Source organism: Delphinapterus leucas, chromosome 1, assembly GCF_059928025.1.
Source record: "Delphinapterus leucas isolate spDelLeu-1000000601 "Yukka" chromosome 1, BTC_Dleu_Yukka2, whole genome shotgun sequence".
In the NCBI taxonomy this organism is placed as follows: Eukaryota; Metazoa; Chordata; class Mammalia; order Artiodactyla; family Monodontidae; genus Delphinapterus; species Delphinapterus leucas.
This window is the reverse complement of record NC_143129.1, coordinates 190,456,405-190,466,286: the sequence shown is the minus strand read 5'-3', so window position 1 is coordinate 190,466,286 and position 9,882 is coordinate 190,456,405. Positions and strand designations below refer to the sequence as shown.

General features: G+C 64.7%; 1 protein-coding gene across 3 annotated transcripts in view; it reads left to right on the top strand.

Moving 5' to 3' along the window:
• Positions 1-1,234: 1,234 nt before the first annotated feature.
• SAMD11 (sterile alpha motif domain containing 11) overlaps positions 1,235-9,882 on the top strand; it is a 20,000-nt gene continuing 11,352 nt past the window's right edge. For all 3 annotated transcript variants that reach the window (XM_089902494.1, XM_089902495.1, XM_089902488.1), the window contains exons 1-4: positions 1,235-2,060; positions 3,158-3,249; positions 6,693-6,871; positions 8,459-8,509. In XM_089902494.1, coding sequence (XP_089758620.1) covers positions 1,544-2,060; positions 3,158-3,249; positions 6,693-6,871; positions 8,459-8,509 — 839 coding nt within the window. In that variant the 5' untranslated portion in view covers positions 1,235-1,543. The remainder of the gene's footprint in view (positions 2,061-3,157; positions 3,250-6,692; positions 6,872-8,458; positions 8,510-9,882) is intronic.

Below are 9,882 nucleotides of genomic sequence, written 5' to 3'. Positions count from 1 at the left end.
GGCTACTCTCTAGCTTGTCCAAAATGGCACACCAGAGAAATACAAGGTCTCGCCAGCTACTATCAAAACCACCGAGGTTCTCAGTTTCTCTTCCTAGTTATCCCACTGCGAGGCCACCATGCTGACCTGCAGGGAGGTGTGGGTTGATCCCAGGGGACAGCTGCCCTCATACCAGGCCTAGACCAAGGCTGACCTCTCCCCCGAAGGCACGGAGGTGGACGTGGATGCGTAGGGCCCTCGTCCCCAGACTTGCACATGGCAAGGAGCAGCAATGTGCTCCGGTGCACAGCCCCCCATTCAGCTGCCCCTCCCCCTCCCCACGTCCCCCACCCCTAACCCAGATTGGATCTAGCCCACTTTCTCGCCCCACCCTATGGCTCAGATACTGTTTGCCGTGGAGGCAGACAGCCTGGATTTGAAACGTCAGTACAGTTACTTGGCCTCTTTGTATCTCACCTTCCTCATCTGTAAAATGGGGATAATAAAGGAAAACTCGTGTTGGGATCATCAGGTGAACTAAGGTGTGTGAAGTGTACGGTGAGGGGCAATGGTTGATGGGACTGTTATCGTTGTTATTCGCACACCGCGAACCCTCCCCAACACCTTTGCCGAGGCCACACAGCGCACACCCTGTAGAGCACAGGAGACCACGCATGCCCTCCCCACTGATGCCCACCACCTACCCAGAGCTGCCGGCTCACACACACCCCCGCCAGGCAAGCGGCGATTCCGATTCCGGATCCGCTCCTTCGCAAGGAGCCAGAGTCCAGGACTCCGGCTGGGGCGCCCAAACAGTGACTCCCTCAGCGCCTGGCGGGGTCATGCGCGCCGCCTCTCGCTGGCATCCGTCCCCCGCACCACCCCCATCACCACACACACACACCAGTCTCCTTTCCTCCTGTTCTCTCCCACTCGGGAATAGGGCAGAGGGTGCAGCCGGGGCCCGTCGGGTCCCCCGCGTGAGCCCAGTCGGCCGTCACGCACCCCCTGCTGGAGCCCGTGCCGCCCGCCCGCCGCGCCGGGGCCGTTTAAATGGGCCAAGTTGTGGCGGCGGCGGCGGCGCGAGTCTCCCAAGTCCCCGCCAGGCGGGCGCGCGCTGGAGTACGCGGGTGCGCGGCTGGGACGGCGGGGCGGGGGCCTGGGACCCTCCGGCGGGGCGGGGCACGAGGCCGGAGGCTCCACACCTCCTCACTGCCCGGCTCGGCCCGGCGGGCGCAGCAGCAAGCCGGGCGCGGGGCCGCCCCGGGGGGCGCGGGCGCAGGTGGCCCAGCGTCCTGTGGAGCCCCAGGGTCCTGGAGCTGCGGCGCTGGGCAGGTCGATCGGGGATCGATACAGCTCCGGCAGCACCATGTCTCAGGCAGCAGAGGCCCCGCCAGCCGGCCGGGCAGCGGTCCGAGGTGGCCCGGCTGGGGCGCGGTAGCGGCGAGGACGGGTGCGCGGCCAGGAGCCTCCCAGGCCCCCGCCCTCGAGACCCAACTCCAGCCCGGGCCGGAACTAGTTGGGCCGGCTGCGGAGAGCCAGGCTGCAGGGCCGCCCGCCCACCATGCCGGCGGTCAAGAAGGAGCTACCCGGCCGCGAAGACCTCGCCCTGGCTCTGGCCACCTTCCACCCGACCCTGGCCGCGCTGCCACTGCCGCCGCTGCCCGGCTACCTGGCGCCACTGCCGGCCGCGGCCGCCCTGCCCCCGGCTGCCTCGCTACCAGCCGCGACCGCGGGCTACGAGGCGCTCTTGCCCCCGCCTCTCCGCGCCCCGCGCGCCTACCTGAGCCTGCACGAGGCCGCCCCGCACCTCCATCTGCCCAGAGACCCTCTGGCCCTCGAGCGCTTCTCGGCCACTGCGGCCGCGGCACCGGATTTCCAGCCGCTGCTGGACAACGGCGAGCCGTGCATCGAGGTGGAGTGCGGCGCCAACCGCGCGCTGCTCTACGTGCGCAAACTCTGCCAGGGCAGCAAGGGTCCGTCCATCCGCCACCGCGGCGAGTGGCTCACACCCAACGAGTTCCAGTTCGTCAGCGGCCGCGAGACGGCCAAGGACTGGAAGCGAAGCATCCGCCACAAAGGTGCGGCCGCCGTGGGGGCGCGGGCCTCTCCGGTCCCTCCCCTCTGCTCCCCGAGGACCCGTGGGTCCGGACCCCCCTCGTCCTGACACCTGGGAGACTCCATCTCTGCCTAGAGAGGGCGCTGCGACTCCGGGGCCACCGCAGAGACGCCCCCTTTCCCCAAGCACGGTCGCCTTGGTGGACCCGGGCAGAGCGCCCTCGGCCTCCGCGGTCCCCGCAGCGCTGGCCGCACGAGCCGGCGGCTCCTTCCGTCCGGAAGGTCTTTGCGGGATTCCTGGGCCTGAGGCTCACGGGGAAGTTTACGGGAACTCGGGAGAGTGGGCGGGAGGCCGACTGGGCGGGGTACTCCCCTGCGGGGTCGAGGAGCCACCAGTTCTGGCGGGAGTGGAGGGGCACACGTGAGGCGGCCGGGTGCGGACGCGCGCTGGTAAAGCGAACGGCAAGGTGCAGGGGTGGCGCAGGCAGGTGGGGGGCGCGGGGGCGCGCGTCGGGGCGGGAGCGCGCGCGGAGCCGAGCGGCGGCGGGGCTGGGAGCAGCCGCTTGGGCTCCCGCAGGAGTCTGGCTCCGAGGGCGCGACGTGCGGGCGCCAGAGCGGGCATGCGGTGGGGGAGGCGGGGTGAGCGCCAGGCCGGGGGTAGAGGGTGGTTAGAAAGTTAGGGGCCCGGTCACGCTCGTCGACTTTGGGGCTCACGGCTCCACGAGGTCAAGCGCAGTCCCGGGTCCGGACCGCGCCGCTCACCTGCGCCGGGCCCGACCCTTCTCCGCCCGGCTCCGGGTTCCGGAGGACCGGCTTGGAGAGCGTGGAGCGCGGGAGGAGTGGCGCCGGGGGAGGGGAGAAGGCCGCCCTCCGTCAAGGGGGGGCGCTCACCGGATCTTGAGTTTCTGAGCTCTGCAGATCCCCGCGGCGTCCGCGAGGGTAGGGTGAGCCGCGAGGCCTGGCGGAGGGTTCGGAAGTTGGACAGAGGCGGGTGTTCATAGTCGTGGTGGGAGGGAACCTGGCCTTGACCCTGACAGCGCCCCGGAAGCGTGCCCGCGTGCCCGGCCCCACCTGTCCCCGCCCCGCTCCCTCACTGGTCCTGCCTCGGCTCTCCTCGCAGGGAAAAGTCTGAAGACGCTTATGTCCAAGGGGATCCTGCAGGTGCATCCTCCGATCTGCGACTGTCCAGGCTGTCGAATATCCTCCCCGGTGGTGAGATGCGGGAGAAAAGTTGGGGCTTCGGGGTCTTGTTTCTCCGCTGCGGAGCTTGTGCCTGTATTTTCTAGGATCAGTCCTAACTTAAACCCTGCCGATGGGCAGGAGGGAGCCCCCAGGGACTAACAGAGGAGATGACTTTGGGTGGGAATCCCGGGGCACCAGAGCCCTCGCCCCCTTGATGCAGGGCAGGGTCCTGCCTATCCTGGAACCTCTCCTTGGGAGTCTGGGAGCTGCTTCTCCTGAGGTCCTGGGGACAGCCCACAGTGTGAAGGATTCCTCCCTGGATAGTGTCACCTGACTGGGGCTTGGGGACTTTGCCTTGTCACAGGTCGGGAGGGGGTCACCATGTCAGCTGGCCCAGCCTGGGAGAGGGGCCGGTCCTAAGGGAATGCTTGTTCTGGGATGTGACAGTGTGACAGTGTCGGCTGGCCTGGATGTACATTCTGGGGTGGCCACAGGCTTGGATGTGAGTGACGTGCATCTCTGGGTGCCCAGGGCTGGAGCCCTACAGGGCAAGGTCCTAGATGTCCAGGAGTGTCTGGGGATACAACCCAGCTTGGGGCACAGGAGGTGCAGTGTGGGCCTTGGGTGTCAAGAGAACTGCAGCTGGGAGCTGGTGTGGGGCCTCCAACCCAGTGTAGACGTCTCTTGACCCCTCATTAGCCTAGGGGAGCAAGAGAGACGGGGCCTGTGCCTGCCCCTGAAGCACTGCCTTCCCCATCGCATGCCCTCCAGGCAGCAGTGGTTGGAGGGTGAACCTGAAAAGGAAATTTCTCCTTGAGGGGGACAGTTCGAGCCCCTGGGGGAGAGCCCATTAGGGCCATGGCTCCTGGCACCACTCAGTAGCCCCGCTGCCAGGAAGGCCTGAGAGGACCCTGCAGGCCGCCCTCAGCTTGTTTACTTTGGACTGGCGGTAGGGTGGGGGAGGGGATGTCCTGGATTCCTCGTGGGCCCTGGGGGTGGGCAAGCTAGGAAGCCACACGCAGTCCTGTAAAGACACACAAGTTGGGCAGGGGAAGAGGACGCAGCTGAACCTCCCCACGTGCCCACCCCACACACTGTCTGGCATGAGCTCGCCATACTCACAGGCATGCCCTCCCACAGAGCCCCCCAGACAGAGCATGTACACAGGCAGCCCACCTTTGCCCGCTGCCACCATACCTGCCTGGGGCAGGAGGCTGAGCTCTCGGTCCCCTTCTCAAGCAGCTGGTGCCCAAGAGGACACCCTCCAGGCTGGTCTGGGTTTTCTGCCCGGGTGAGAGGAGCCCTGCCTCTCCCATCATCCCCTTTTGAAGGTCTCCCGTAGGAGGGGGGTGGGCAGGTGGCCTGAGCACAGCATCAGCCCCCTCTAGGACATTGCTTGGCAGGGCTGCCTGCCTGTCAGGGGCTCCCAGGTCCCTGCCCTGCATGAGGGATGGCTCAGACCTGGGCCTGCCTCTTCTGAGCCCGGTCCCTCCCAGGCCCATCCCTGCACCCCTCCCTTAGGAAGGAAGGAGTCTCATGGACCCCCTTGTCTTTCCAGGCCCCACCTTTTCCACAGAGAGACTTTTTTCCCCTACTCCCCGTGGCCAGGTCCACAGGTATGTGCACACCGCACGGTCACAGAATATGGGTGTGCACGCGGTGCAGGGCTCACGCAGCCAGCTCCACACACCCACCCTCGCTGTCTGAGGAGCCAGTGCTTGGCTGGGGCAGGGGCTTAGCACCCAGTTCTTAAACTTGTGTGCTGAGCAGGGGTGAGCAGCTGAGGTCTCTGGTGTGCGTGGGAGGCATGTGTGTTCCCTGTCCTTGGCCAGGGTCAGCAGGGCTGCCCATCCTGGCCCCCCACCCTGGGGCCATCCCAGGCCACCCTAGCTGGTCTGGCCGCACCCCAAGTGGCAGCCTTACTGCTCTGTTTCCCTCTCCTCTTCCTTGTCCCACAGATGAGAAGCAGAGAGACGTGCATTTACTTTTTCCTTAAGAGAACGGTTTAATTAAAGCGGAAAGGCAGGGGAGGAGGTCCTTTTGCTTGGGCTACAGCTAGAGGAGGGCAGGGCCGAGGGGCCTTTGCAGCTGAGCACACTCCTGACACGCCAGGGATGTTGGGAACCCTCCCCCCAGAGCCTGGCCTGAAGAGGCTCGGGGCCCAGATGGGCAGTCACCCCCCTCCCCCCACCCCGCCTCGCCCGAGCTCTGCTGTCGCTGGTGTAGCACCGAGCCAAGGCCAGGCCCCCTCGTCTTGCAGGCCTACCCCGGCTCCTTCCCCCCGACGCCACCCGTCCCCAGCACTGCCCAGTCCATCTTGCTGAGTGTGTGCTGCAGAGCCGACCGTGGGGGGGCCTCCTGGGTGGATGTGTGAGGGCAGGTGTGGCAGAGACTGTGGCTCCCAGAGCCTGGCAGGGGCACTGCCCAAATCTGGGGCTGGGGCGGGTCGTGTGGAGGTGAGGGTGGTCTGGGTCTGAAGAGAACCTTTCCTCTGGAGGGTAGCACCGTGGTGGCTGCACGCCGCTGCCCTTCAGATCCAGGGCGACGCTGTGCGGGGAGGGGCGAGAGCCCCCTGGACACCTTCTTCCCCAAGCTCCTGCGTGTGTCCTGCGTGTGGCGGGGACACGTTGTCCTAGCAACAGGAGGGCGGGGTCCTAGGAGGCCCCGGTCACTGAAAAGATGAAAGAGAATTAGGTAAGCCCCAGGCCCCTGCCACCTCCCTGAACCAGTCACCTGTTATTAAATAAGAAAGAGCCCCCTGCCCACCAGACAATAGGAGCTTTTCTTGCGCGGGCTCTGAGCGCCTCTGTGGGGGCCCTGCGCGTGTGCCCCTGCTCCCTGCTCATGTGGCGGTCGCAGGGCCGGGACAGGTGCACCTCGTTGAAAAACTCCGAATCTTTTAGTTCCTAACCCAGGGCGCAGAGCCCCCCCCAGGGCCCGTGGGACAAAGGGTCTCAGCTGCCAGGTGACCTGTGAACCAAAGGCCTGCAATTTGCCAGGGGTCAGCTTCAGCTCCCCCTGAGCTGGGCTCCGTTTGGCACTAATCAGAAAGCGGGCTTGGCATGGGTGGGGGGTTCACGCAGAGTGTGAGGGGGGTTGCCAGGCAGACATGCAGGCAGAGGTGACTGCACGTTGAACGGTGACAGGACCCACAGCGTCCCGCGGGTACTCGCGGCCCCTCGGCGCTCCCTGGAGCTGGGAAAGCCGCGCTGGTCTCCAGCAGGCGAGTGCCTGTGGAGGGGCCTGGGCCGAGTGTGGAGCCCCGACAAGGCACTGCCACACCCCAGCCCCCCAGGGTGGAGTGGAAGGCAGTCTCTTCAGGGGTTCCTGGTGGAGGCCTTGCCCCCCTGCTCTTGTCTTGGCCTCTGGCCGGTTGTGACGGTCCTGGAGGCTGGAGGCCCCTCTGCTGTAGGCACCCAGGAAGCTGAGCGACCCAGTTTGTCCTAACCTTCCTCTCCCCACTCCCTGTCCAGAACCGGGGGCGACTGGCAGACAAGAGGACAGTTGCCTTGCCCCCTGCCCGTGTCCTGAAGAAGGAGCTGACCCCCAGCTTCTCAGCCAGTGGTGACAGTGACAGGAGTGGCCCGGCCTGTGGGCAGCGGCTGGGCTTGAAGCAGGAGGACGACCCGCATGTCCGTATCATGAAAAGAAGGTGCTTCAAGGGCCAGGGTGGGAGGGCACGCGGGCTCTGGCAGGGTGGGGACATCAGAACTGGGGTCTCCAGGCAGCTGAAGGCCACATCAGGCTTCGGGTGGGGGACCTTTGCCCTGGGGATAGGGCCCCAGTTTAGCTTGCTGTGTCTCCGTGGACGCTGATAGCTGCCACGGCTGAAACAGAACCTGGACCCCCCGGGACATGCCGCAGGATGGCTGCGAGCCCACCTTGCCCCCGCCTGGGGGCCGAGTGTCGGGCCAGGACTCGGTGGCATCGCCGGGGAGCAGGCATCACCAGTGGTCACGGCCAGAGCAGGCCACGGAGGGTAGTTGGCTGGGAGGCCCGGAGCCACTGGGTGTGAGGAAGGAAGGCGTCTCTAGGAGGAGGGTCTGGTGGCACCACAGCCAGGCGGGGAAAGGGGAGCTGGGCGGGCCCCACGCTCGCTCTCACCAGAGGGGCCGCTCCCCCCGGCTCCTACTGTCCCTCCCAGGCTTGGGGCCACCCTTCCTGACCTCCCACCTTCTCCCCTCCTGACAGAGGCCCCTCCCTCTGTCCACTCACCCCTTTTTCCATCCTTCCATCCATCTGTCCGTCCATCATCTGTCTGTCCGGCGTGTCTTGTGCATCCCCAGAATTTTAGGCCCTTTCTCTTCCTGCTTGGTCTTTTTTTTCTTTTTTTTGCGGTACGCGGGCCTCTCACTGTTGTGGCCTCTCCCGCTGCGGAGCACAGGCTCCGGATGCGCAGGCTCAGCGGCCATGGCTCACGGGCCCAGCCGCTCCGCGGCACGTGGGATCCTCCCGGACCGGGGCACGAACCCGTGTCCCCTGCATCGGCAGGTGGACTCTCAACCACCGCGCCACCAGGGAAGCCCCTTGCTTGGTCTTTTAACATGTTCCAGTTTCTCCTACCCTGACCCTAACCGTCCGGGCCACCCGAGACACACACCCCCTGCCAGCCCCCACTCCTACCCGTGCTAAGGTGAAGCACCACGTGGGCCTCCCACTGCCCTCCATCAGCCCGAGGGCCTTTTCAGGGGTGCTGCTGGGATGAGAGCGTGGGCACAGGGCAGAGCTGCTTCCTTTCTTGCCCTCGCCTGCCTCCGCTGCGTGATGGTCGCTTTCAGGAGGCAGGTTGGCAGCAGCCGGGACCCAGGGGCCACCACTGGAGCCGACAGTGGCCATGGGGCTCATTCCCTGCCCGGAGCAGCTCTAGCAACTAGGAAGTTGGGTTCAGTCACACGAGTGACACGTGCAGAGGAAGCCACAGCCCCACCCCCAGCACAGCATGGGGGCTGCTCTGGTTCCACTGCAACAAGAAGGAGAGACTCGGGCTCTCAATTCTGCCCTTCCCGATTCCTCTGTCTGGTGAGGCCAGGAGCTGGCTTCTGCCCCGCGGGCCTCTCCTGGCGGCAGCCGCCGGCCTGTTGAGCGTGCTCTGAGCCAGCCCAGTTCCCTTGAGGCTGGCGCTCCAGGGCAGACACAGGGTGTGCCACACACACACACACACACACACACACACACACGTCCTGCTGTCCCCGTGCCGAGTCCTGGAGGCCACACTGACCCTCTGCTTCTCTCTTTGCAGAGTCCACACCCACTGGGATGTGAACATCTCCTTCCGAGAGACGTCCTGCAGGTAGGGCCGGGCCGGGGCCAGGCTGCCCCCACATGCTGTGCATGCGCAGGACAGAGTCTTCTTGCTCCACGTCCCCTGGGTCTGCTTCTAAGTCTCTCCAGCCTCCCTCCCCTCCTCCTCCCCTTAGTCCGTCGTCTGTCTGTTGACTTGTGCCTAGGCTGTGACAGCAGCACGGCCGTGGGTGCTGGACTGCCCAACCCTGAAGCCAGAGTGCGCTCCCCCTCGCACACTGAAGCCCATCTGCCCAGAGCTAAGGCCATGACCAGCCCCTCCCACCCTCCCAGAGAACCACTGGGATGTGAGAATGGTGATGTGTGAGTGGGGTCTTGAAGGATGCATAGGAGTTCACTAGGGAAAGGGGATGTCTGCAAAGACATGGAGGAGGGAGGGAAGGGGATGTGAGAAGGGAGGAGGGGAAGCTGGTAGGCCTGGCTCAACTGGATGCTAAAGGGCCTTAGATGCTGGGACTGTTGGCATTGTCCTTCAGGCAGTGGGGAGCCACTGAAAGTTCTTGAGCAGGGGAGTAACCAGTGTATGTTTTGACAAGGTCCTGCTGGAGGCCCCGCCCAGCAGGTTGGGGGTTTGCTCCAGTCCATGGTGATCCAGGCGTGGTGGAAGCAGAGAGGCTGAGGGGGCTGCCAATCCAAGATGTAGTAAGGAGATAAAAATGAGGGAACCTGATGAGGAGGTTGGGGGGTGTTGGGGAGACCCAAGTCCCCCGTTTCAGAAGGGCAGGGGTGGACAGTCTGTGGGCAGAGCCCAGGCTGTGGTGCCTGTGGTGTCTGCTCAGTGGGGTCAAGTCTTGGCCCAGCACTTCCAGGGAAGGCACAGGAAGGGCCCAACCGAGCAGGCAGTGGGCGTCCAGCACTGAGTGGCCCCACTTGCTGCCTGGCTTTGTGCCAGATGTGTTATTTATTTATTTATTTATTTATTTTTGCGTTGGGTCTTCGTTGCTGCGCGCAGGCTTTCTCTAGTTGTGGCGAGCGGGGACTACTCTTTGTTGAGGTGCATGGGTTTCTCATTGCGGTGGCTTCTCGTTGCAGAGCACGGGCTCTAGGCACGCGGGCTTCAGTAGTTGTGGCTCGCGGGCTCTAGAGTGCAGGCTCAGTAGTTGTGGTGCACGGGCTCAGTTGCTCCGCGGCATGTGGAATCTTCCCGGACCAGGGCTCGAACCCGTGTCTCCTGCGTTGGCAGGCGGATTCTTAACCACTGTGCCACCAGGGAAGTCCCGGATGTGTTATTATTTACATTTCTGAGAATGTCTGGGTCCTGGAGCCAAATTACAATGAAAACATCTTTAAACTTATCTCCACCTCATTTTGAAGTTGTCCACTCAACTGATCATTTTTATGAACCGTCATGAACGTTGACGA